Source organism: Kryptolebias marmoratus, linkage group LG16 (assembly GCF_001649575.2).
Source record: "Kryptolebias marmoratus isolate JLee-2015 linkage group LG16, ASM164957v2, whole genome shotgun sequence".
Lineage (NCBI taxonomy): Eukaryota > Metazoa > Chordata > Actinopteri > Cyprinodontiformes > Rivulidae > Kryptolebias > Kryptolebias marmoratus.
This window is the reverse complement of record NC_051445.1, coordinates 26,363,544-26,391,471: the sequence shown is the minus strand read 5'-3', so window position 1 is coordinate 26,391,471 and position 27,928 is coordinate 26,363,544. Positions and strand designations below refer to the sequence as shown.

The 27,928-nt window shown below is 38.9% G+C and overlaps 1 protein-coding gene across 2 annotated transcripts in view; it reads right to left on the bottom strand.

Moving 5' to 3' along the window:
• Positions 1-27,928, bottom strand: part of LOC108234192 (low-density lipoprotein receptor class A domain-containing protein 4) — a 315,320-nt gene that overhangs the window by 137,175 nt on the left and 150,217 nt on the right. For both annotated transcript variants that reach the window (XM_025005265.2, XM_037980098.1), the window contains one exon: positions 3,653-3,793. In XM_025005265.2, coding sequence (XP_024861033.1) covers positions 3,653-3,793 — 141 coding nt within the window. The remainder of the gene's footprint in view (positions 1-3,652; positions 3,794-27,928) is intronic.

Below are 27,928 nucleotides of genomic sequence, written 5' to 3'. Positions count from 1 at the left end.
CAAAATTAAACGAAATAAACATTTGAAATATATGAGTTTGTATGTAATGTATGAATATAATATACAAGTTTCACTTTTTAAATGGAATTACTGAAATCAATCTACTTTTTCATGATATTCTAATTTTATGACCAGCACCTGTACATACGTCATGTAACAAAACTGCATAAAACAATTTTTTGAAATACATCCTAATGTATTTTAGCTTCGTTGGAAAGCAAGCAAAATCAGGCTCATTCTTTTTTCGTTATACTGCACAACTGCTAGAACAACTGTCGGCAATTGCAAGAGGAGAAAACATGAGGGAAAGAGAGAAAATGACAAGACTAGAGAGGTGAGTGGAAGGGGAGGAAAGGAGGTGCAGGGAGTGAGATGTGGGGCGTCAGGCTGCAGTGTGTCTAGACAGTATTCATGATCCATCTGTCTGCCACCACCACAGCAACAGCCAGCGGCAGCAACAAGATGGCAAACTCCATTACCACAGAAACATTTTCTGTGTCCCTCACCCTTCCCGTCCTCTATTTCTCTCCTCATCCCCCTCTCATTCTGTCTATCAGCTTCTGTGCTGCTGTCTACGCCACTTCCATCGCTTTCTGTTTACGCTCTACCTCTGAGTCTGCCTGCAGTTTTTCAAATCCCATCTTTCTTTTTTGGGGGGAAAATCTCTCTCTTCTGTTCTCTTTCTCTCTACATTCATCCATCCGTCCCTCTCTCCCCCTTCTGTGTCTCTCAGGCATCACCAGAAAATGTGCAGCAGCTCAGAAAATTACAATCATTGTACCTCTTTCCCCCATAACACCAGCCACTGACGTTTACATTAACATTCGGCCCAGACAGCTTAATACAATATTTTAAGTACCCAGCTCAGGGTTGTATTCTTTGAAAATGAGCTCCTCACAATTGTTCGTCCACCCCCCCCCACCCTCTCCCACCTTACTCAACCACACACACACACACATAATAAAAAAAAAAAAAAGAAGAAGAAAAAGAAAAGTTTCTCCCTGTGCCTTTTGGGGCAGTAAAAACCTAGCTAGAAAGAGAAAATAAATTAGATAAATTCAAAAAACAACAAGGTTGGAGAGGTGAAAAGCATTTGAAGGGGGGGGGGGGGGGGGGGTGAATGAGGGAGTGTGAGATGAGAGGCAAGAGATGGAGGAGAAGGTAAGGAGCCTGCCCCCCAGACACACACACACACACTGAACACTGCACACACACACACACACTCCCACAGCCAAGGATGAAAGTGCTGCTGTAAAAAAGTTTTCTCTCTCCTCCTAAAAGTTGTTGAAAGAGAACGCTGCAGCACATCAAAGTGGTCTGGCAGACAGCCACCGGAGCCCACCGGTGTCCTTCACCCTCTTGTTCTCTCCCTCTCTCTGCATCTCTACCTTCCATCCCCCCGCCCTCCTCCTGTGTGTTCCCATTGATCGTGACGAGTCGAGGGAACACTCTTATCTCGCTCCCTGGACGCTTTGCAGGAGAGTGGAGGGAGGTGGCTATCACCGAGGGGGTTGTAGGTAAGATGACATCCATAGGCAAGCTAGGTTTAAGTCCAAGCAACGCCCATAAAAAAGGTTAAGCACTTTGTAGTAAATAGATGAAGGAAAACACTGTAAAATATCTCTGCTAAGGGGTTCTTTACATTTATCCTGTGTATTGGCAGCTGCAACTGAAATTCTACTCAGTCTATGGGTGTAAGTGTTCTGACAGACTGTTTAGGTCTTAGTGTTCATGCAGATTACTCTTTTGTTTCCTTATCTGTAAAGCTAAAAAAAAGAGGATGTCAAAAGCAGTAAAGTTTCATCCTTCTGATGCAACAAACACAGTTCATACTGCAGAACTGAGCGCAAAGTCCAAAGTGTTGAATTAGTGTGAATGGTTCAGGATAGATGAGGCAGACATGAGCCCAGATGTTGCTTACTCGGGGGCCTTCAGTGTGAGGGCCAGCTGCACCAAAGTCAGAAAAAACATCATAATGATGAGGATATGACCTCACCTCAAACATAGGTCACTTTTTTCCAAATGGGTTGTTTTCTCAGAGACTATGTTGCTTAAAACCATCCAAAAGCAAAAAGGTTAAAGCTCACATATGTCAAAGTATACACTATAAACTTTTATAGTAGACATTTTCTTTATTCTGAATCAGAGAACATCTTAAATTACTCAACAGGTGACTTGATTCATTTTCATGACAGAACTGGACACTCCCACTGGTGCTATTTCTGAATTGCAGGAGAATGTAAATTTAAATTTTGTCTCATGAAGCAAATCTGAACCTTAGAGACAAGCATCGGGAGCTAGATGCTTGTTTCCATCAAGAGGTGGTGCTAATGTTGTGTTCAATTTGTACACGGAAGTTGGAATTTTGGAGCTCCAAGTCAAAAGAAACTAACTGGAACAAGTCAGAATTTCAACTCAGAAAGTCCAGGACTCCTGACTAGCCTAGACCTCAAAATCCAATATGGCTGACTCACACATTAAAAGCTGTGATAGCTGCAGTAATACACTTTTTTAAGAGCGGCTATCCATTCTTCTGGTGTCATTTCTTGTGTCCTACCCTCTCTTTCTTCATTGGCTATTGGCATTTTGTGTTTGCAGTTTGGTTGGTAATCCATTCACTCTACCCAACTGCGTCAAGATTCGGCTCCAGAAACTCAGAGGCGTTTGACTGACAGAGACTGAGGTCAGGTCAGGTTTGTTCCCCTCACACACTCGCAGACTTAAAGTCTTTATCTCTCACACATTAACAACATTTTGTGCCTACTAGATCTGCCAATTGTTGCCAAAAAATTGTGTAGTGTGTTTTCAGCTTTAGAAAACCAAATCTTCAAAGATGAGTAGATGAAGAAAGACACATTTAGTTTGTCCATATAATGTTTGGTTCAATATGAGTCTGCAATCTCAGCAATAAAGTACATGTTTGACAAATGAATATTTAATTCAGTTACTCTATCTGACACTAGATTGCTCTGTATTTTACACAGCTCAGAATATCTGTAACTTTTAAATCAATCATTTTAATGGTACAATGTCTTGTTGCCTTTATGTTCTGTTTATTTAATAGGTTTGTTCTTTTCTAAAAACAGGCATTTCATTTTGCTGAGGCATGAAGAGAAATTAAGTTAATAAAGTTTAAGTTAAAATTCACACAAAGCTAGAGTGTAAGCTAGAGCAAACAGCTGTAATGAAATGTGTATGCAAACTGAACCAATTCTTTGGGTTATAAGCTGTAAACAAGATTAATAAAAGGAATTTGTCATAACTAGTTGTTTTGAACCTTTGACCTTATATAGAAATCAGATTGGACCTTTGAAAAAAGTTTGAGAATCCCTGATTTAAACCAGTTAAGAAATCATAGGTGTTTTTTTTTTCTGCTGACAGCGAACAGAAGTAATTTTTCCTAATCTGACAAGAATACAGTTTGTACAGTAGTGCATGGAACGTTCTCAGTGGAGATAAACGCATTTGCATTGTCCACATTCAGTAAGGATTGACAAGAAATTCTCTGGGATAAAACTGAAGTGAAGTAAAAAAGAAAGAAAGACAAAGCAGAAAGGAAAAGGAGGGAGAAAAGGACAGCTGGCTGTGTGCTTTGCTTGTGCATGATAACATAAAGCGATTTACAGGTGTAGCAGCAGCCTGCTCCACTTACAGTTGAAGATGCCTGGTGGAGGATGCTGGGTGACCACAGGGCAATTCTCCTCATCACTGTTGTCCCCACAGTTATTCAGTTGGTTGCAGATCAGCGAGCCCAGACGCAAGCAATTTCCATTGGTGCAGTGGAACTTGCACTCTGCACAAATCAGGAGAGAGAGGTGAGGGCAATAAGGTGGGGTTGGTTGAGGGGAGGTAAGGGGAACAAAAGAAAGATTTCTTAGCGCAACAGTTTTAAGCATTTCATCATATGAATAGAGTTGAATCTCCACTGCAGGGCCCAGCTGAATCCTGTCGCTACTTCAAGCATCCTAAGAGCACAAAATGTTCAGCTTATTCAAGGTCCTGAAGTCATTCTCAGCTTTTCGGTTTTGGGAAAAAAAAGATGTGAACAGCTTCTTTTCTAGAAAATCAACAATTTAGTGGCACAGTGATGCAGTGATTAGAGCTGTATCCTCACAGCAAGAAGGTCACAGGTTCGCCCCCTGGCCTGAAGCCTTTCTGTGTGACGTTTACATGTTCTTCCTGTACACATGTGGCTTTACTCCAGGTACTCTGGTTTCCTCCCACAGACCAAAAACATGCATGCTAGGTTAACTGGATACTCTAAATTGTCCCTAGCTGTGAGTGAGAGCGTGAATGGTTGTTTCTCTTTTTTTTCTATGTATCCCTGAGATGGACCCCCACCTCTCACACAGTGACTGCTGGAAATAGGCACCAGCTGCCCCGTGAACCGGAAAGGAGAAGCGGGTAAAGAAAATGGATGGATGGATGGATGGATGGATGGATGGATGGATGGATGGATGGATGGATGGATGGATGGAATAAAAAACTCAACTTAAAAATTAAAGGCCTAACACTCCTTCAAGGAATACTTATCGCCCACCTCCCTTTAGGCCAAAGTTTAAATTGTATTGACTCTAAATGTTAATCAGCTGTAGATGTACATTTATTTATTGATAATTTTTTAAAGGTTCCATTAAAATCCCTCCAGTGGTTTATGAGATATTTTGCAAACAGACAAACTAGGTTCACTTCAACATTTAACACTGAAGTTTTAGATAAGGATGTCACATTAGGTATCCCTTGGAGTATGTGTTGTAAATCTCTCTCAGCTACCACCACACCAACTTTTAATTCAATATCTGAAATTTACTGAGTTATCGGCAGCCAAATTAAAGCCATTTTTCTGTTTTCCAAGTTCAGTTGTCTCTGGCTAGAAGTGGGTTAAAGTGGCTTGGCTGTTGTACAGGTACAGTGAATGAATATGTCCTGAGAATTAGAAAATCTGAAAATTAAAAACCAACCTGTTGTTCATGAAATAGTTTGATAATAGAGAAAGAGATTACTGCAAAAGTGCAAAAAATTAAACACAAATCTTGCAGGATTTATTAGCACTCAAAATACGTGTTGGGGATTAGTCTCACCTACTACCACACCAAAACTGTAGGTAGCAATTTTGTGATTTATAAGGTCAGTTTTGTGTGGCAACCATCTTGAATTGGGTTCACTTCAAAAGTTAATCAGTTGTAGATGTACATCAAATGATTACTTTCTGAGAGTTTCATTAAAATCCATCTGGTGGCTCAAGAGATATTTTAATAACAGATAGACATGTAAACACACACACAGATGCAGACAAAAAATGTATCATCTGCTGTCCTTTTGATGAGCGATAACAAACCCAAACAAATAATGGAAATGTTAGGGGTAAAAAAATGCAAGTATGATAAAACACATGCTACAGCAGACCGAGAGAGGAAAAAAACCCAATAAGTATGGGGACACCTACCCACACACACACACACACACACACACACACCGGTGTCTCTGTCATTGTAGTGTGCAGGCACATTCTAAAAAAGTGTAAAAGCACTGCTAAACTGTGTGGGCTGTTTGTGTGAAGTTCTGCTATTTGTTCTTCAGAATGTGCAAGGTTACCTGTAAACTCAAACACAAAGCAGAGTTAAAGGTGAAATGAAATAAAATATCAAAATAATCATTTTTCATGTGTTTCTTTCAAACACTATCATAAAACACTCCAGTGGTCCATTTCTCTGATTTAAAACATTAGTGACTTATTTTTAGAGTTTTTTGGGGGGTAATTGTGTGGATGGTGTTACCTCCTTGGTTGGTGACATTAAGGAGACTGCTGTAGCAGACCGCTGTAGGACACTGAGGAAGTTACTGTCAGCGTTTATCAGGTAAAATGGAAGCAGAAGAAGCAAGTTCTGTCAACAAGAGGACCGGTTTGAAGACACATTTTTTTGGTCGGAAACTTGACATTTCACAAGGGGAACCCCCAAGATTTACAATGACGTCACACAGTCTTCAAGGAGTTTCCCATCCAGACAGCGGGAGACGGTGGGTGGCAGTCCATCAGCAAGAGGCAGCCAGAGGTGGTCAAATACCAGGAAGCGCTGGTTCTTCTATTGACGGTTTGTATGTCAGGTGGCCCTCTTTAAAACTTAAACTACTCAGTTGGTCACCGAGCTTCTGGCTGTAATTTTCATAAGGGGCTAAACTAACCAAATCAGTCAAACTTTCTTTCCTTTGGAAAGCTGAATGACTCAGCTGTTGTAGTTTTGGGTCAGTTCAGATAATTCATTGCAACGCACTGAACCATTTCACCCCCACACTATCTGTATTTGATATTTACTGCCTCGTTGGTGTTCCTGTGTTTGGCACTCGATACGTCACACTCCAGCGTGATCATGGAACACGTAGAAGAGACCCTAGTAATTTTTTTCAATCTCTTATTATTAATTTTAAATTTGTGTACATTTTTTAAAATGCAAGACTCGGAAAACAAGTACCTTTTATGACTTTCTTTTGATTTATGTTAGCTTCAAAACACTTTTCATTTCACCTTTAATGTGTTGAGTTCACACAGAAACAAGGTCAGACAGAAAAAAATGGCCTCCTATGAAAAACAACAATCGAATAAACAGCTCTTTCAAACAAGCCTTTGATGTGCTGCAGCCCCAAACCATAATGTGCTCCTGTCACGGGTATTACCAAAACGCTTCCCTTCTAAATATTAATATGCCTGATTACCACTATCTGCTGAAGAAAAAAACTCAAGCATATGAATGTGAGAGTGAGAAAATATATATATGTTCTGGAGGGGATGAATAATCATGCACAACTTTCATCCTGGCGAGGGAAAACAGCAAGAACAAAGTGTTTGATGCGGTGAAAAGCAAGGCCATGGCCTCTAGTGTGATGTGTGGTGAGAAGCCCCTCTGAGAGAGCTGCACTCACACCGAGCCCCCTCACCAAGGGAGAGAGGAGCAAATAAATGAAACCTAAAGGACAAAGAGTCAAATCTGCAGCCAGACCGTGTGTGAAGGAAAGCCTCAGACAAAGCTGACTTGCTTTGATGGTTGTTGTGTTTCTGTTCACTTTTCTGGTGGTTGCAGAAGTGTGATGAGATCTGGCGATAGTGAAACGTTACAGGATTTCTCACCGAGTTGAAAACTGTATCGTGAAGCAAGATCAGGCTACAATCAACGTGACTTTCTTGGTGAAATTGGAACTAAAGACATCTTTGTGCTTTTTTAAATAGTTTGTGTAGTAGCATTCAATACAGAAATTGAAAGCGGAAAACACACTAGGAACAACACATGGTGGTGCATCACTGGAAACGAGTCAGTTAATGCCAATAAAACAATAAAACAGAACATGTCAATCTGAAGTGTGCCATAACAGCACAGAGCAACTTTAAGATGTTAGCTTAATATTTTTTCTTACCAGAAAAACCTTAATCTCTTAAGCAAACCTTTCCTAATGAGTACTACCTTAGAAGATACTAAGCTCTTTAAGTGTTACTATTATGACAATCTAATAATGACTTGAGTTTTTAACTCTAACCTAAAAACCAAACTAAATTCTTTATACTAAGCTTAACCCTTCAACAAACACACCTGGCTAAGTGACACAAAACAAGGCCTGATCAAGCTTGGCTGAGCCAGCCTTGGGTGAGGTGGTCTAGTAGTAGAGGCTAAAACACCTGATAAATGTGACATTCACGTTTAAGGATGTGTTCCAAAATTCAAGCAACAAACATGAAGACATTTGGAAAAGAACTGAAAAAAAATGTAACAATTTTTTACATTTTAATTCCTAGGCTAAAGAAAGTAGATATGGTCTTGATATGTCTCAGATGTGCCTTGCCTTTGACTTCATTCGTCAAACTGTTGTGGTCACTGGACTGATTTTATTATTTTTTAGCTTTACATCACAATTCATTTTATGATAGCTTTAAGTACCATGACTGATCTTGAGTACCACCAGTGGTACTTGTACCACAGTCGGAGAACCATAGTCTTAAGCAATGGATCAACTTCTTGCCATTGTCTTTAAAATGATGAGATTTGGGGTTATAGATCTATGGATATTTTTTGTCAAAAATGTATCTTTTGCATCCATTTTTAAACTTGTGATATGAAATGGTGCTACAACTAAACAACAAACTGTCAAAAATAAAAAACAGAAAAGAAGGACCTGCTATGGGAACCCAGATGTTTGCAGTCAGGGAGTACACTTAAATATTTTTCCAGAAGCACTCCAGTGACACTTAAAATTAAAACCTAAAAATATCCTTGGATGCCACAGCACAAAGTGTCGGTCAGCAGCCAGCCGCTCTCTGAGTGGGGGTCATAACTGAAAATAATGGAGGTGTAATTTTTGACACGCGTCATACGATTCCTGTGTGTTTTGCCCTTAAGGCACAAGGACCAGTGCGGCGCATGACTCAATCTGTGTTGTGAGGGCAGCGTCCCCTGCCCTCACATTTTAATGCTGAGTTCTAATGGTGAATGCCGACTGTACAGCTGAGAAAAGTTAGCTAATGTATTTGAGTTAAAGGGTTGATCAAAATTCAAGGTGAAGTGAAGGTTGTGACATCAGACTGCACAAAAGAGTCTCCTCCTCCATACAAGCTTTTTAATTATCACCCAGCGCCGAAGGTAGAGCAGTAATATTTTTGCCTATGTCTGTGTGTGTGTGTTCGATTAGCAAGAGATCTTATGAATCACACAACATATTTTAATGAAACTCTCCGAAAGTAATCATTGGTTGTACATCTACAACTGAATAACTTCTGGAGTTAATTTGATGGCTGCCTGAGCAAAGTGATCTTAGCAAACACAAAAATGACAATAACTCAATGACTTTTACAGATATTGAGCTACTAAAGTAAATGATACTGATACATCTGCAAATGATTCATTTTTTGATTTAACTGCAATGATCCTAGGGTGTTGTGGTTGTAGTTCTTGTTATATAGATGTTTTTAGATAACATCGTGTGTTCAAGTTTCTGTTACTCTGTTTGACTTCCCGGCTTTTTGCTATCAGTTCCTTAGCTCCCCAGTTCCTCTGTATCACTCATACTGTCCCAACATTTGCTAATTACACTCATCGTTTCTCCTCAGTAATCACCTCTCCCAGCCCACTTATACTCCCGGTTGTCATTTAGCAATTGTTCCTTCATTGTGTTTGCTCACTTCCTGGTCGATGTGTGTTCCTTGGTGTTTTTGGGGCTTTATAGTTATTGTTTTGCTGCCTTGTCAGCTTTTTGTTTTATTATTAATTTATTTTTATTTATTTATTATTTCCACACACTGCTGTTGTCTTCCTATTGAGCTAGCATTTTAGACCCTTTGACCTGCCATTCCTTGACATCAACCCAATTCAAGATGAAAAACACAAAATGGCTATAACTCTGTCAATTTTGTAGATATTGTGCTAACATTTTATATGGTAGCAGCTGAGCATCATCCCTAATACATACTTTGCATAAATATTTTGGCATTAAATGTTGTGTTAATAATGTTTGTCTGTTAGCAAAAAAGTTTGTGAACTACTGGATAGATTGTAATGAAACTTTCAGAAATAGTTAAATAGTTAACTATTGGAGCCACTTTGAGATGGCCACCACAGCTAATCAACCTTAGTCTACACAAAAATAGCTATCCCTTATTGAATTTTTGTCACAGTTCCATCTGTTCCTGCCACGCCTCTTGTCTCTAGTCATGCCACAGCCACTTAACTTCCTACTCCCAGTTTCTAGCCACGCCTCAGTTTCCATGTCAACGCCATTAGCCTCATCTGTTTCACCTGTTCCTGTCTCTATATATACTCACAGCTCCCAGTACTCAAGCGCTAGATTATTGAAAGCCTCACAGCCAGTAAATGTCCAGCGTTATATTCTCGTTCATGCCTGATCTCGATCCTTGCCTGCTCCACGACCATCGTCTCTTGCCTGCTCCTTGCCTGATACTACTTTGGACTCTGACCTCTCGTTATCGACCTCGCTTCGTTCACCTAGACCTCGCCCTTTGGATTCTCCCTCTCTGGTTTTGACTTCGGACTTCTGACCCACCGGTAATGACCCCCCGCCTGTACCTGGACTTTCCCTCTCGCCTCAGCCCCTTTCAGACAAGCCTGTCTGCACCTAGCTACCAAGCTAAGGAGGACTTACCTGTTCTGGTCCCGATCCACAACGGTCACGTGAGTGCGCTGTTCAGAGCCTCTGGTTCCGCTCTTAGTCTGTCCATAATAAAATCCTTAAAACTTCGTTATTGTGTTGCGAGTCTGAATCCTGTCAAGTCCTGCCTTGTCAATTTTACTGATATGTTTTGCTAAAATTTGGTGTAGTAGCAGCTGACATGTACAAACCATTTTCCGAGCACAAACAGATCATGTGAGATTACACAAGATATTGCAAGAGATTGCACATAATGTTAATTCCGGGTTTGACCAAAAGGGCTACAACTCATTTCACAACATAAGATGATCTTAGTCTAAAGCTCTGTCATGAAAAGAGTTGAGCAGTATGCAACTATTTCTGAGTTCACCAGAGTGAACAACTTTTCATTTGAATGAAAATATTATTAATAATAATAATACAAAATACAGGAGTTTGCTCTAAAGCCCACTTCAGTAAGTCCCAAGAGTATCCACAGCTCAAGACAAGAATTCTCAGACAAACACCTGTCAGAGCAGATCACAGCTGCAGAGTGTCTGTCTGAATTAATTATAACAAAGTTATTTTTTGTGTTGTCTCTTCCAGGTTTTAAGTAAAATGTGTGTTTAGATTTTAATTGAGTTTTGTTCTGCTGTTTTGATACCTGTGATCAAATGTTTTTATGAACCATTTGTTCTGATGGATAAATAAGATACTTAGAAAAGTCAAGTTCTGCAGGAATATTTTGACACAACATTTTCAAAAACAACTTGGAAAAAGCTTTTCTTCAACTGGAATCTAGATATGATTTTGTCTACTTGTGAAAAAGAGTTTGACACCCATAAGTTCAAAGGTCACCAGGCATTAATGAGAAGTTAAAATGTAATACAAAGTTGAAAATCTGAAGAGACTCAGGTCAGGGGAGATGCCACTCAGTTGAGTTTGTGGCAAAACCTCTAAGAGGCTTCAGTAAAAGGACAAAGCATATATTTCATCTTTGAAGTTTTCCTAAAAATATTATTCAAATCTCATCTCATCTTGTGAGTCGAGTGTCTTGTTTCACTCCTATTATATGGATGACTGGCAGACAAAAATCAGTTCTGATTAAATACTGAGTCACTGTTATTACAAAGATCTGGGGCTATTTTTTTGTATTTTTTGTAATTATTGCTGTCTTTAGTCAGCACGGTCTACAGTCTTGTTAAGAAAGAAAAGAAATCCACTATCAGACAACGGTTATTCTTTGCACAGGTGATCTCGCCACTTTCTTTTACTCACATTCGAGTGGCACAGCTATTATCATTTCACACAAGTCACCACTGTAACTCGAAAAAAGCTCCATTCTCAGAAAAACAAACTATTAGCGTTCTTGTTGTAAGTATCTGCAGTGGACTTCAGGTGTTCCTGTCAGTAACATAAAAAAACAGAATTCTGCTCACATTTTTTGTAAAGAATCAGACCTACAATTTTACACCCAACAGGAATTTGGGTTTTCCTTTTCTAAAAATAATGTCCTGGTTACTCAGATATTGCACACTAAACTGCTCTCAAACACCAGTTTCTTATACTGGCCACTGACATGTTCTAACCCCCAGGGGCGTAACTTTGTGTCCAACATTGGGGGGGTTAGGCTCTCTGCTTATTTATTTATTAAATAATAATAATTAAATTTTTAAATCATTTACTTTTCTAAAAGGATTCAGGAGATTTTGGGTTAACTGTATATGAAATACAATGTACTGCTTTTACTATGTTTTACTTAACTTTTTTTGTATTTACTTTGCATCTTCAACAATTAAGAAAAGGCTTACTTTTTCACATTTCTTCCAACAGTAACAAATATTTTACACTTTTGGAATGTATTATATGACACACCTAAATTTATCAATTTTCCAAGTGTATTTACCTGGTGTCCTAAAATTTGGCTAGGAAAAATTACAACACAATTCCACAAATATAGCCATTAGTAAGTAAACAAGAGAAGGCTAAAACCCTTCATGTCATTTTTAGCAAATATGCTGAAATGTATATATATGACATTTATTTTTTAGGTCTGTTACCTGGTCATCTGTGTTTCTTGTGCTGCCTTTCCCTGTTCTTTATCTGCCTCTCTTTGGTCACCTGACCCTGGGTTGCCTACTGTTTCCTCTGTCTTCTCAACTTCTTCACTTTGTCTGTTGTCTCCTTGCTCCTCACCATCTCTGTCACCTGATTGAATATCAAATTCCTTATCCTAATATAAAAACCGCTCAATTAATGTTCAAATGTCTCACCAAAAAGTTGGAAGGCATTGTGTTAGAAAACTGGGTTACATCACAAGTTTACTTCTGCACCACTGCACCAAAATGTGCCATCACCTGCTCTCGAGTCATGCCAGTTTTATTTATAAAGGACTAAGTTTTACCAATGGTAATCACTCCCATGAAATGACTTGAATAACACAAATGACAGGTAAAAATCATCAGCAGCAGTCTTTGAATTGTTAGCATCGCAGGTGTCTAAACAGCAGCATATTTTTTTTCACCAATGACAAACTTTATCACTTATAAAGGCATAAAAAATACCTGTCCTGTCTGTGGAAAAAAAGAGCACCTTTATATCCATTATTGCTGCAGTTTGTTGTTTTGGGAGTCAGAAACAGATTATTTGTAGTTCAACTCCTTCAGTGAGGAAATGAATCCACATAATGAAATCTTCCAGCTAAGAGCTCCATTACTAAACAAATTAAATTATAAGGTAGAGGCACCATCAGTGGTGTTTTTAGGATCTTGAAACATTGGATTAAACCTTGGCCCTAAATAGCTAACATTCATAGACAGCACCCTGGTTTATAAGTAACTTGGAGTTATACTCATTTAGGACATGTTGTACCAGTTCTCTACCTTAGCTGGGTTTTTATTGAATGTAAATTGTTGTGAATCAAAGAAACCATTTTAGAAAGGAAGAATTTGACCTAGCTTTAGGATTTTTGTTAGTAGTTTATTTGAAGGATAACAGTAACAGTTTACAAATAATATAAAAATCTGTTTCCTAAGGCAGATACATTCTGTAAAATTTAAGAAAAAAATAATCTGAATTTTTGCTTCTGTCAGAAAAAAAAACATTCTTAAACTCAAAGAAACTGTTTATTATGGAGCCAAAAAATGAGCTTCTTTTCTTATCTACATGAATGACTTTTTTAAATTTTATACTTGTATCAAAATGTTCAAAGCACTCCTGAGGCTTCATGGTCGCAATTTCTAACATTTCAAAAAGGGAACTGATACAGGGTGATTTTCTGACATCTTAGACAAATAATAAGCTCCTAAAAGCATTTTTTAACATTAATCATGCTGAATCATTTGATCAAAATTGATTCTCTAAATATGTCCCTTCTTTCACAAACCTGTTTTGTTTTACTATCACTTTTGCAGCCCCTCATTTCACTTTTAAAAACTGTTTTAAGTTGGCCTGCCAAATACAATAAATACAATATTTTACAGCAGTCTGTTGTTTTCCACTGAGCATGTGAGTGTTTCATGCAATCTTTACTATTAAACACGTTCTGTAGAGAAGAAGGTTTTAACTTGATGAGTTTAAAATATAACGAGTGTCATTCTGGTCTTTTCTGGGACTCATCTTTGGTCCTGTTATCAGTACTAATATTACAGTTATTAATAACTGAATACATAAAGTAAAACTATACCTGTTTATAGAGTTTAGTTTATATAATATTACATATTACAGGTATTTTCAGAAAAATAGAACAATTTACTAACTAATGATACTACTGTGATTAATTGCTATGATTTCTTTATTATTAATTATGCACATTTAAACAGCCCATAGGTTTATGTTTACAATCAGCACAGATGATATGAAAAAGAGGAGGCTTTTGTATTTACTAACTTGTCTTCCTGGCACCTGTAGATGTTTAGGAACTAAGAGTGATCCACCAGTTCTATTTAAGCCTGAAAAATGGACCGTTAGGTGTTTTTTGTTTACATTTACATTAATACTTCATATCTTGCTGAGCTCCTGAACACCAATAAAACAAACACTTTTACTTACACATCTTCATTTTAATTAAAGCCACAAAGTTTCTGTGTTGAAATGGGCTCTAAACCATCACTGCCAACAAAACTATTACTGTAATTAAACCTCAGACAAATTTTAGCAAATAATAATAGAGTGGTGGAGGCGTGTTCACCTGCATGTCATCTCCATGGATACATTTTTGAACTACATTTTTTTCCCCCAAGAGATTAAAATTGTTTTTCCTCAAACCTAAAATGCAGGACAAAGCTGCAAAAAAAAAAAAAAGAAAAGCTACCCAAGTGGACTGGAATGGGTGAGACAATATAGTGTGCATTTAAAGCATGTAATTAATAGGAATGGGCAGTGACTTTTGAATAATAATAAGTAGAATGTTAAAGAATTAATGCAATTGTCATTATGAAAAGTGAATGATTTTGTTTATTTTGTTTTGTTTTCCCTGGTAGTAACTACATGCTAACAGGATCACAAAGCAGCAGCAATGCACTGAGTCGTAGCCTGACCACTACAGTGCTTTTCCAGATAGGGGACTATTTTCTACACATTTCCCCCACAACACCAATACTTCGTAGTGTGAGTGTAGTGTCCCTTGGTGAGAGGCTCTATTGACTGATGACACAGCATAGCTGAGGTGGCAGTAGGAACATCTCATTGGTTGGTACCAGAACTGATGCCAAGTTGACTTATCAAAAACGCCATTGTGCTTGATGGTTATTGGCTCAACTACAGCTCATCTGGCCTTTTACAGGTCTTGTTTTGACATCCTGCTGGGTGTCATGCCACTCTCCTCACTGGTATAGAGTCAGAGAGGGAGCCCATTTAGACACAGACAACCCGTCCATGCAGCAGGTTGTGGTGGGTTACAATGTTACCAGCATCAGGCTATGAACCTGACCTGAAGAGTGCTCATGTTCGAAGTCAATGGGACACGATTGTAAAAGATAGACAAAGCTGAAGAGAGCTAATATGCAATGTGTGTGACTGTCACAATGACCTAAGGATACAACTTTATGAGAAAAGAAAAAAAGAAAAGAAAATAGGAGACAAGCTGTGTAATAACCATCAATGGTTCATAAGAAGGAAGAAGAAAAAAACACCCTAAAAATCCTCTCAAAGTAATCCAACCTGTTTCTGCCATTGTTGTTTTATTTTGTAAGAATTAAAAAACGTCTCCCACCACCTTTCATGCCAGTGTTTTAGACTAAAATCATCTTATGTTGAGATTTAATGGTGTTACAGCAGATTTTCTTTATACTTGAATATAATGTTACATGTTAACACACACACACACACATGTTATGTCTCTCTATCTTTACAAGGACTTTCCATTGACTTCCATTCATTTCTACACCCTAACTACAGCCTAACCATGACCCTTACCCTAACCCTAACCATTACCAGTACATACCTAACCCTAAACCAAACCTAAACTCAATTCACACCTTAGTCCTAAACCTAACCCCTAACCCAAAAACATCATTTCTCCTCATGGGGAGTAGTTGGTCCTCACAAGGTAGTATATGTTAGGAAAATTGTCCCCATGGCCACACACACACACACATATATATATATATATATATATATATATGTTGTGAATGACTCTCACATCAACTGCCACATTAAAGTTTAGTTTGTTATCTGTAAAAATGACTGAGTTCTAGTCATTTTTGTGTTTGCTAAGGTTGATCTACTGTGGTGGCCATGTTGTTAAGTTGATTGTAGTGGACATCTTCAGTTGGATTGACTTCAAAGGTAAAGCAGTTATAAAGGTACTAATTACAAAGTGGAAACTACAGCCACAGATGAGCTATAGCTTTAATGCAAGAATAAGTCTTCATTCCTCCACATTGAGCCATCGGACCAGTTACAGTGATAAAAACAGAAACATCCCCGGGAAGCAGAATTAGCAGCAGCATACATGTGTGTATTCAAAGCCTCTCTTATAATAGGGGGATTTTTCAGATAAAGGACTATTGGTAAATGGACTATAATTCATGACAAATGTCATCCATCTCATCCCAAAAATATGGACATGGTAATTTTTCTTAAATAAAAACATGAATCAGAAAACAGTTCTAAATCATGAAGTGGTTGCCTAAATTAGCTCTCAATAAAATGAATGGGATAAATTATTACTTGTATCAGTGTAACTTTGGGGGAAATATAATGACCAACAAATTGAAGCAATACTTTTGCTTGAAATGTCATCCTTATAAATTAAAAATTTGTTTCAAAATTTACTGAAATAAAGCTTAATTTAAGCTGACAAGAGGAACTGCATCACGTCAGAAAAAGTGATGGTTGCATTTTGTGTTAAATGTTGCACCTTTGTCTGCTGCTGTGCTCAGCTGAGATTCTTGGTTCAGGTTCGTAGAATGGGAGGCAGAGCTTTCAGTTATCAGGCTCCTCTCTTGTGGAAACAACTTCGCTTTAGGCTGAGACCTCGTCTACTTTTAAGACTAGACTTAAGGCTTTCTGTTCAAATAAATCTTATAGTTAGCACTGGTTTGGGTTTCCTGACCTATCCCTTAGTTATGCTACTATAGACTTAGGCTGCTGGAGGTCAAACTGACCACAATTCCTCCACTCTGCTGCTGTCTTTACTCTACTTTCCCAATTTGTATTTTCAATTATTGATGTAATTAACTCTGTTTTCCTTTGTTTTTCCTCTCATAGAAACTACACCTGGACCAGTCATTGTGTGTCTGTCTGTGTCTCTTACCTGTCCTCTCAAACCCCAGCCAATCGAGGCAGATGGTAGCTCGTCCTGAGCCTAGTTGTGTTGGAGGTTTTATCCTGTTAAAAGGAGGTTTGTCCTTTCCACTGTCGCTAACAAAGTGAAAATTCAATGCAATTGGCTGTTTTCCTTAGATAGATAACTTTTTTTTTTATTAATTTTTGATTCATAATATACTGTAAATCAATGTATTGTAATATATAATTGGATTTAATTGATCGTAATTAGATTTAAATTTGGATCTGTTTTTAAGTAAATTTGATATGTTGTTGTATAGTGCCTTGGGATGACTTTAATTGTGTATTGTCACTATGTAAAAAAAAGAATTGAACTGAATTGATGCCTTACATCTGTGTTGATACTGTGTGTACACACACAAGACTGCACAACCAGTTCCATTTTTAATCCTATTAAAATTACTTTTTTGCACAATTAAAACAATTAGATTGTTCTTGTTTTTAATCAACCAAGATATAAAAACCCTTGCTCCAGTGCTCCAAGTGGGCTGGTACTATCCGATACTCTGTACCAGCACTTTTACATTTTTGTCCTTACCGTACTGCAACTTCTCAGAAACCTGTCAGTACTTACTCAGGTGTAAGTGTCACTAACTGTAAGCTGCAGGTGATTCATATGAACTACATTACTCACAGGACATCAGTTAAAAACAAGAAATCAGGAGTCACGCTAGACTGCTTCTGATTGGGTCAAATATAGGGGATCAGGTGTAACATGACTCATGAGGATTGGTTAAAGTTAAACACAAGGACCCGGTCAGAAGAACAGCTGGGATGTAATCAGAAGTACTGACAACTGTATTATAAATACATTCTGTCCACAGAGAGGAAGATTGCTGCTGAAATTGGAAATTTAAGTGTTGGCCAAACATGATGTGGATCTTTAACATTAGAGGGGAGCAACACGTTTGGGTACTTAGCCTCTGCACAATGCTGCTAGTGTACCAGCATTTGTTTCCCTCCCACTTTGAGCACTGCTTTGCTCCAATAACAGAACAGAGATGAAACAAAGGGAGCACTAATATTACTAAATCACTGTTTGACCTTGTGTCTGCAAGAGCCAATCAAAAATGTTTCTGTGCTGCACTATCTGGGTTTCAGCATTTTCCAGTCTTGCTTTCTCTTTGTGTGTTGCAGGCTTTCCACCTGGGCGATGCCGATTGTTTTCTGAAGCAGCTCTCGCAACTGTTGCTGATCCTGGCTGATCAAATCTAGTACTTAAGGCTGAGCAGAGCCAGACCTTTTTGCTGTTAACGTCATTCTGTGATTGATCACATTTTAGCCTCCTGTATTCTCTTAGTAAGTTTTGTTTGAATTCTACTACCAGCTCATCTTATCTGTACTTCTCGTAGTCCTTTGAGTGTCCCACCTGTATTTCTGAAATTCCTCTGGAAAATCTTGGACATGATTTGCTCTGTGGAAACCCTCCTAAACAAAGTAAGGAGAAGTCAGCTCAGCTGACCTCTGACCTCTGCTCTGTTCCCTTCCACAGACACTGTAAATATACACCTCCTGTGCCCTACAAAATAAAACTGTTAAACTTACCAATGTTCATTTGTGAATTTTGTTATCCTCACCCAAATACCCTGTTGTTAACTGAACAAACATGACAGGTGCAAACATAGATTTTTGAATGTAGTTGGATAACACAATAATAAAAGAGATATTTAACTTTAGCAGTTTGCCAAAACAAGATTTAAATGTTTATCTGAGCAGAAGCAGGAGAGTTCATTTTTGAAGCTGATTTGCATTTGCAGTTTTGATTTAGAGCAATTGATGTTCACAAAGGATTAATCGTATGCAGACTGAGCTGCATTTCAAAGATGGTTACAAGATTTTTCAGGTTAGGTAAGAATCAAACGGAAGCATAAAACAGAAAAGACACATTTCAAAAGATAACCTAAGCGTTTTGTTTTAAACTGTCAAGGATTCATATTGAAGAAAAGAAATGTCACAGTGGAGCTATAGAGATTAATTTTCTTCTTCTTCTTCCTTTTCTCTCTGCTGTTCCCTTTTCAGGGGTCGCCACAGCGAGTCATCCTCGTGTCTTCTGCATCCTCAGTCCAACTAACTCCATGTCCTCTCTAACTGCATCCATATATCTCCTCTTTGTCTTTTTATAGAGATTACTTTTCTCACGCACAAAACTATTTATTTATTCCTTCATACTGCAACCTTTCATTTAAGATGTCACATACAGTTGTTCTTCTTCTTGTTTGAAGGTGAGAGGTGCACAAGATACTCCACCTAGAACTCTTGCATCTTATTTCCACTTCTGACTATGATTATATTTTCACTGCATGCTTCAAAAACGGAAGGTAAAGTGAGTGGTATTCAGTCTGCAGCCACCTGGCAGGTTGCAAGTCCTACACATTTTCAAAAATAAGTATTAAAATATAACTGTTGATCAAAACTTGTAAAAATCTTGATTTAATTGTTTCACCTGCTAATTTCATATTCTCTACAGAAAAACAACTGTAATATTGTCAAAGACTCAACTTGAAACATGAGGAATTGTACAAAAATTCGGATAATTTTCCTCAGCAGTCTAATTAGAATAATAACGCTTTATTTAGATTTGCTTTAGTTACATTAAATGTCTTTACTTGAAAAAAAAAATAGAAATCTTAAGAAAAAAATTCAAAACTCACAAATAAGTCTAGCTTAATTTGTAGGCTGTACGTGAGGCAGAGAGAGTTGGACATATTTACACGAGTCACACTGTAATATTCAGCTTCATGATGTCTTTTCCTTAGGAACAAATCAGCTTTGACACTTGTGTCCCAAACTCATTATTTATGGTGTTTACATGAGTCTACCCGAGAGTTGTAATCATGTTTCAAACAGACGGTTCACATTTCACATCTGGATTTTTATCACCTGCCACTGAAAGTGAAAGGGTAATTATGAGACTGTGTGTGGGCATGTCTGTCTGTTAGCAAAATATCTCATAAACTACCCAAAGAATTTAAATAAAACTTTCAGGTCAGGAAGTAATCCTTGGATGTCAATCTACAACCTGATTTAAGATGGCCACCACAGCCAGTTGAATTCAAAGAACACAAAAATACTATCATTCAATTTTTTTCACAGATATTAAGATTTGATGAGGTAGGAGCTGAGACAAACCTCTAACACTTACTCTGAGTGCTAACAGATTGCACAATCTGTTAGCACTCAAATCTGATCTTTTTTTTTTAATTTGTGTTATCAAGTATTTAGAATCAACAGTCTTATTGTTATTAAAACACACCAAAATGGGACAATTCCGTCAATTTCACAAATATTGTGCTGAACCTTAGTGTGGTTATAGCTGGGGAGTTATTTTCAACACAAAGTCCAAGGGTTACTCATTGCATGAAATATTTAAATATTAAAAATTCAGCATTAATTGCTTGAGTCAACCCTGTTTGTCTGTTAGCAGAATATTATATAAATCACTGGACAATTTTTAATAAAAGTTTCAGAAAGTAATCATTAGGTCTACATCCACAACTGAATTACTTTTGGAGTCAATCCAGTTCAGGATGCCCACTACAGCTAAACAATGTTAGATAACACAGTAGTCAGTTTTACAGATATTCAGCCAAAATTGAATGTGGTCGTTAGTAGCTGAAAGTCATTCACAACATATACTTTGATTGTGAGATCTCATGATATTGCATAATGTCATTTTTGAAGCTTGACCAAAACAGCTATATAACTTCATTACTAAACTAAAACTTTGGTATGAAATGCAGTGGGTGATATATGTTCCTCCAAGGAATGCTAGATCTTTAATTTGTATTCTTTTGTGGGCTGTTTGTCCTCGACAAGGTAATAGAAAAATCTGGACCTTTTAAGGAAAATCACAAGTACTTAGGAAGGAGGAGGGCTGTTTTATTTTGCTGCAGGCATTCAACCATTGCAAACACTTAGACCTGCACACACAATGTAGCACTGAACAAAGACCTAGCGGGCCTGCTCTTGGTGCCAGTCTTTCTGATTTGTCCAGCTGGCAGGGAGCAACCTCATGACACTGCATTTTCTCTTCTTCCACCCATAACAAGAACAGCTTGTTCTGCTCCTGTCTAGACGGTGGCGAAGGGAGGGAGTGGGGGGGCACGAACAAGAATCCAATTCAAAGAACAGACCAACATGAGCGTTCTTTGAAAATAGTCCTCTTCCCCTTCTTCACAGCGGCAATTAGTGAAGCCTCAGTGACTCCCCCTCTCGCTCTGCCTTTTATTTTGTCTCACCTGTTCCTCTGATCATCCATCTAACCTCTTCTTTCAGTCTCATCTCCTCCTCTGCCAATCCCCACATCTATTACTCTCCCATTTAGTCTGCTCCATCTTGTGTTCTAGCCTTTCTTCATTCTCTCACCGTGCATCACTGCACTTATTCTTCTGTCTTCTGGCAATCTCCTGTCTCCTTCGCTGCTCGTCTTCATCTTTATTCAGGCAACATTCCCAATAAGCTGTCACGAGAATTAGAAACAAAAAGTCCTGAAATGCTGGAAAATGTGATGCGAACAGCTAACCTGCCCTCCCACTCACAAACTCATGCACACAGATTAATTAGTATGATTTAAAGAAACCATGCAGGACAGCAAGGTTTAAGTTCTGCAATGCTCTGCATAGCACTTACTTTAACACAAAGCTTGAAAAAATGAACAGGAGGCAAACAAAAATCACCAATTACCTTCAAATAGAAGAAAAAAAACTGTATATCACAGCTTTAAATGGAAGGTCATAGTAGAGAGATAATATTGTGAGAAATATCTTTGTCTATTAAAAAACAAATCTCTATAGCTTTGCGATGCCATTTTTTCAGGACAATATGAATCCTTGACAGTTTAAAACTTAACAAAATGCTGAGGCTATCTTTTGAAAAATGTCTTGTCCTTTGAATATTTTTTCTTTTCATTATATCTAAGCCAGTAAGTCACAACAAATAAAGACGAGAAGGACACCCAGCATACAGAAGTAATACGTATTGATTTTCTTTTTAATCATGGCAAATAAACTGTAAGAAATGCCCTTAGAAAATGAAAGTCCTAGCATTCCTTGAAGGAATGCATATTGCCCATCACTTTTCATGCTAGAATTTTAAACTAAGATCATTTACTGTTGAGAAAAAAAGTTGGAGCTGTTTTGGTCAAACATTGCACAATCTAATGCAATACTACACGACTCACAGTATGAGCTGCAAATAATTCAACTACTACCAAATCCAAATTTTAGCTCTACATCTGTAAAATTATCTGAGTTATAGCCTTTTTTGTGCTTCTAAAGGTCAGTCGACCGTGGCAGCCATCTTGTATTGGCTTGACTTCAAAAGTTAGACAGGTGTATTTGTTCATCCAGTAATTACTTTCTGCAAGTGTCATTAAAATCCATCCAGTGAATAATGAGACATTTTGCTAACAAAAATCACACAAACACAGAAACAGGCAAACTCATTTTTGCTCGCCTTTTTGCAACAGGCAATAAAAATGCATACAGCAACTGTGGCATGTTACTGTTACTCATTATGTACTTATAAGCTTCAAGATGATGGTGCAGTGGACGGCTGCCTCTGTGTTTTGGTGCTCTGTTTTATTTGTTTCTATGTGTAAATACTGTGTCAGCATCTCATACATGCGTGAAGGGCTCCTAAACATCAGATCTTCCATATCTATGGTCCTATCACCGATCTTTTTGGCATCTGCAGCGGATTTAGTACATTTCTTCACGAAGAGAGTGCGACGTCACAAGAGAGGTAAAAGATCGGGTGCCCTTGTGCGCCTTCGCAGACGGAGTTCACTCACTCAGCAATAAAATGGATGAACTGGCACTGCTGATGACTAGGAGCAGGGACTTTTCCTCCTCATGTGTGCTATGCTTCACGGAGACTTGGCTCTGTGGCCAGATACCAGACTCTGCGCTACACCTGGACGGATTTCAGCCGTTTCGTGTGGACCGCGACTCGGAGCTCACCGGGAAGAGTAAAGGTGGGGGGGTATGTTTCTTCATCAACAATGGTTGGTGCAACAATGTGACTGTGATCTCCCAACATTGTTCAACTTCTCTGGAATATCTGTTCATCAACCGTAAGCCATTTTACTCTCCGCGTGGGTTCACTTCATTTATCCTTTCCGCCGTCTACATCCCACCGGACGCAGATCTTAATGAAGCTCAGCATGCGCTCGTGACCCAGATTACGTGTGTGGAGCGAACTTTTCCGGACTCCTTAGTCATAATTCTGGGTGACTTTAACAAATGTAATCTGTGCCAGGAATTACCCAAATACAGACAGGGTATCTTACAATAATGACAAGCCCTGATTCACAAGGCAGCTCTGGATGGAGCCAGATCTGCCCCCCGTGCTGCCTGTGACCTGAAACTGTCCAACAGCCTCAACAACTTCTATTGTCGCTTTGATGGCCCATCAGCCAGCCCTGAAACTCTTCCAGTCACCAACAATCACTCCACTCCATTAAAGCACACTGTGGTCTCAGCCCCGTCCCCCGACCCCCTCACTATCCAGGAGCATGATGTGCACAATCTCTTCAGCAAGCTGAACCTCCGTAAGGCTCCGCCTCCACCCTGAGACACTGCGCAGATGAGCTCACTCCCATCTTCAACACCTCCCTGGAGTTGTGTCATGTGCCAGCCTGCTTCAAATCCTCCATTATCATCCCCATCCCCAAGAAGCCTTGGATTACTAGTCTTAATGACTATAGGCCTGTGACTCTGACGCCTGTAGTCATGAAGACATTTGAGCGACTGGTCCTCTCCCATCTCAAGACCATCACCACCCCTTCCCTAGACTCGCTGCAGTTCGCCTACACAGCTAACAGGTCTGTAGACGATGCTATTAACCTGGCCCACCATTTTATCCTGCAACATCTGGACACCCCAAAGCCTACGCAGGGATCCTGTTTGTGGACTTCAGCTCCGCATTCAACACAATCTTGCCACACCTGCTCCAAGTTAAGCTCTCTCAGCTCAATGTGCCTGACTCCATCTGCAGGTGGATCACCAACTTCCTGACAGATAGGAGGCAGTACATGAGGCTGGGGATGACCATCTCGGAGACTTGGACCATCAGCACCAGTTCCCCTTGGGGGGAACCAGTGCTGCTTTTTTCCCTCCACACCAACTGCTGCACCTCCAGCCATGAGTCTGTAAAACTGATTAAGTTTGCGGATGACAGACAGGGATGAGTCTGCTTACAGGACAGAGGTGGATCGACTGGTGTCTTGGTGCAGCTCAAATAATTGTGGACTTCAGGAAAGCCATAGACCCACCGCAGCCTCTCGTTATCAAGGACCTCACCATCGCCACTGTGGACTCCTTCCGCTTCCTGGGTATCACCATCACCCAGGACCTCAAGTGGAAGCTGACCATCAGCTCCATCATCAAGAAAGCACAGCACAGGATGTTCTTCTTACGACAGCTGAGGAAACTCAAAATGCCAGCGGAGCTGATGGTGAAGTTTCACACAGCTGTCATTGAGTCCATCCTCACCACCTCCATCACCATGTGGTACGCTGGGGCCATGAGCAGGGACAAACAGAGACTGTAACACGTCGTGCGCTCCGCCGAGACGGCGATCGGCTGCAACCTCCGACCCGTACAGGACCTGTACTCCTCCAGGACTTTGAGACGAGCAGGTCGAATTACAGCTGACCCCTCTCACCCTGGACACAGCCCGTTTAATCTTCTCCACTCAGGCAAAAGACTACGGTCCATCCAGACCAGAACTTCCCGCCACATGAACAGCTTCTTTCCCTCTGCCACTAAACTGCTGAATAACAGATAATTGACTCTAGCACGAAACAGCCACTTTATCCACCTGCCATAATGCACGTGTACACTTTAATTTATTTCTTGTTTCATGTTTACTTATTCATTTGTATTTGTTTTATTTGCACAAGTACACCAGAACGATTTCCTAGCCTGTAGCTTGTTTACTGGCAATGGCAATAAAGCAATTTTGAATCTGATTCTGATTCTGATAAGGACTGCAAACCATCACAGTACAAATGTTGAAATGCAAATTGTTTCAAATCATTGACGGTAGATGAATGATGGCAGACAAAGACAGCTGTTCTTTTACATCGAAGTCAAGACTTTTTCCAGCTTAATATCATACTATATCATGATGTTCAATGCTATTCACTTCACCTGTGAGAAGTTTTAATATTAGAACTGATTTGTATAACAGGATTAAAAATAAATCTTGCCTAAAAGCTGAGAAATTTATGTGGCAAAACTTTGCTATCTAATGTAGCCAATCAGTTATTCTGCATCCTAATTTGCATAAGGCCTTCTCCCTCTCTCCTCTTCTCCCGCACCGTCTTCTCTGCCTCTCCTCCCTGTTCGTCTGTGATTCCCTGTAAAGGAAGTCTGTCAGTCAGATGATCTATCAGCCTGTCTGCCCCAGAAGGCAAGCATAAAAACAGTCTGCTCCATGGTGGAAGCAAAGAAAAAGAGGAAAATGAGATAAAAAAAAGAATGATGGCATCAGAAAAAATATGACAGGAATATATAGACAGGGAGACATGGAAACTATAGCTCCAAAGAGGTAGAATAACAGAAAATTTGCGATGAGGAAAGTGATAATAATGAGACTGTGGGTGATGAGAGCTTTTACAAGAAAGGTGATGATAAAGCTTTCATAAGAAGTGGTAGACAAAAGGTAAGGAGGAAGATTATTAGGCATCACAGCACAAAAGGAAGACTTTAACGAAATGTACAAACTAATCTGGCCTGTTTAGTACACACTGACAGTCAGGGCGTGATGTAGACTTTCATCTGACTGAGCCTCAGCAGAATTTAACGCGTCCCGTCGAAGGTCTCAATGGAGAATCTTTCTCTTTGACGAAATTATTGCTGAGAGATGCACAGAGGGTTGCCTCCGTTCTAATGCCATTTCCTGTTACTTTCAGCTCCTGTGCCATTCTCTAACAAGGACAAATCAAATCCCGCAGTGGAGAAGAAAACTGTTCATGCAGGCTCAGTCGGAATGTGTGTGCCGTGAATTGCACTTTGACTAGAGTGTGCGTGGTTGTGCCAGTGATATAACAAAGTGTTGTAGTTGTTGCTTGCCAGTGACAGACTGGGGGCCGGATATTCCTTTTTAGCAGCCTGTTTCTATGTGTTTGTAATGGGTAAGCAAAATGTCCTTTGGCTGTGCAAAAAGCATGAGTGTAATGTAGAGTACGTTTTTAAGGCTTTAATATGCTAGGTTTCAATGCTGATATAGTACAGACTGTTTGAAGGCAGACAGAAGAATCTTTAAATGAAATACTGGCCACTCTACATCCTCCAGTTTTAATGTCCAAGTATTTCACTCCCATTATTGATTTTCTATGTGGAGAAAACTGATTATATAGAGTCATTTTATCATTGCAATGAACTGCTGACATTAATGTTGCTACGGTAAGACATAAAGAGACATTTCAATGTGTGTGAAACAAGAACATTTTACATCCTCCTCCTCTCACTGTGACTTCCTCAATCTCCATCAAGTGAAATCATAATGTACTCAATTAAATTGTCGTTCTTAGCTATGTAACTCTATGAGGTAGAAAGTCTGTACATCAGTCAGACCACCACTTTAGAAAGAAACAGTTTAAGATTTGTTACATTTACCGTATTTTCTGGACTATAAGGCACACTTAAAAGCCTTCAATTTTCTCAAAAAACAACAGTGCACCTTATAATCCAGAGCATCTTATATATGTAAGAAGTCATAATGTTTAAATATGACTTTGGTAAACTACAAAGCTGCATCGCTTGCAGCATTAAGGCTCAGTTATAGTCGCGCAGAGCTCCGCGCATGGCCCGCAGACCTGAACAAGCTGTGGAGGCGTTTATACTTGATGTTTACGTCGGTGCAGTTTCCTTCAGTGAGTTTTGAACTGTTTGATTATCTTTGTGATCTCTCATAGAGGGATCATACAGTATAAATACTGATACAGGTGAACCAGCTCCGCTAGAGCACCAAAATCATCCATTTTGAATAGAGTGCGGTGCGCGCGGTCCACACGAAGTTACAAAAATTAGGAGGTGCACAATGTGCGTAATAGTCCTGTGCACTTTATATATCACAAAAGTTTGAAAATTGACCATTCATTGACAGTGCGTCTTATAATCCAATGCGCCCTATTGTGCAAAAAATACGGTATTTTGCCAATTCATACCCCTTCTTCATATGGGTGGAAGTATAACTTTGTACAAAGTGATTGCCATTTTGTGCCTTGCGGTTACAGTTTCATAGAAATAGAAAAATTATAACTATTTTGCACCAATGCAAAATGCCCATGCATTTACCATGTGCAAGTACCAGTATAGCATTTAAAACAAAATAGATTACTTTAGTCACATCATTTACAAACAAAGTACCATTTTGATAAGACAGATATTTTAAAAAGCCCACTTTACTACATTAAATCATCTACTGAGTGAATAAAATATGTGGGCCAAGCTCAGTTTTTCAGTAATGCATGTATATTGTAGTAGATGCTGCTTTTATGAAATACAGAGAAAGCACAACATAGCCTGCTTGTGTTTTTAGGTAAACTGTCTTGAAATCTATGGCTACAGCCCTCAAAAACTAGGCCCAGTCATGCGGATGATAATATTATTAATTGTTAAACTGGTCTGTAGATTAAAAGATGTACATTAGTGCAGATCTCAAGGTAAGTACAATGAGAGACATGTATGGCACAATGGATGAATGTGATAACAATATGATGTACATGGTGATCTAAGCTATAAAAATACAACCATTCAAAATATTTTATTTTGCTGACTTTCAACAGTGTCTTCGTCAGTTCATTAATCATAAAATATACTTTATTACTTATTTAAAAATATAGATTGATTTAGGCACTCCCAATTCTATAAGTGTACTTTACATTACAATGACTGTGTTATTTTGGTACTGGATGCATTTAGTTTTGTGGTCTGATTGTAGTAATTTTTCATCCATAACTCATGTCCTAAATTGTTTATAAGTAAATATGTAAATAAACCCCCTT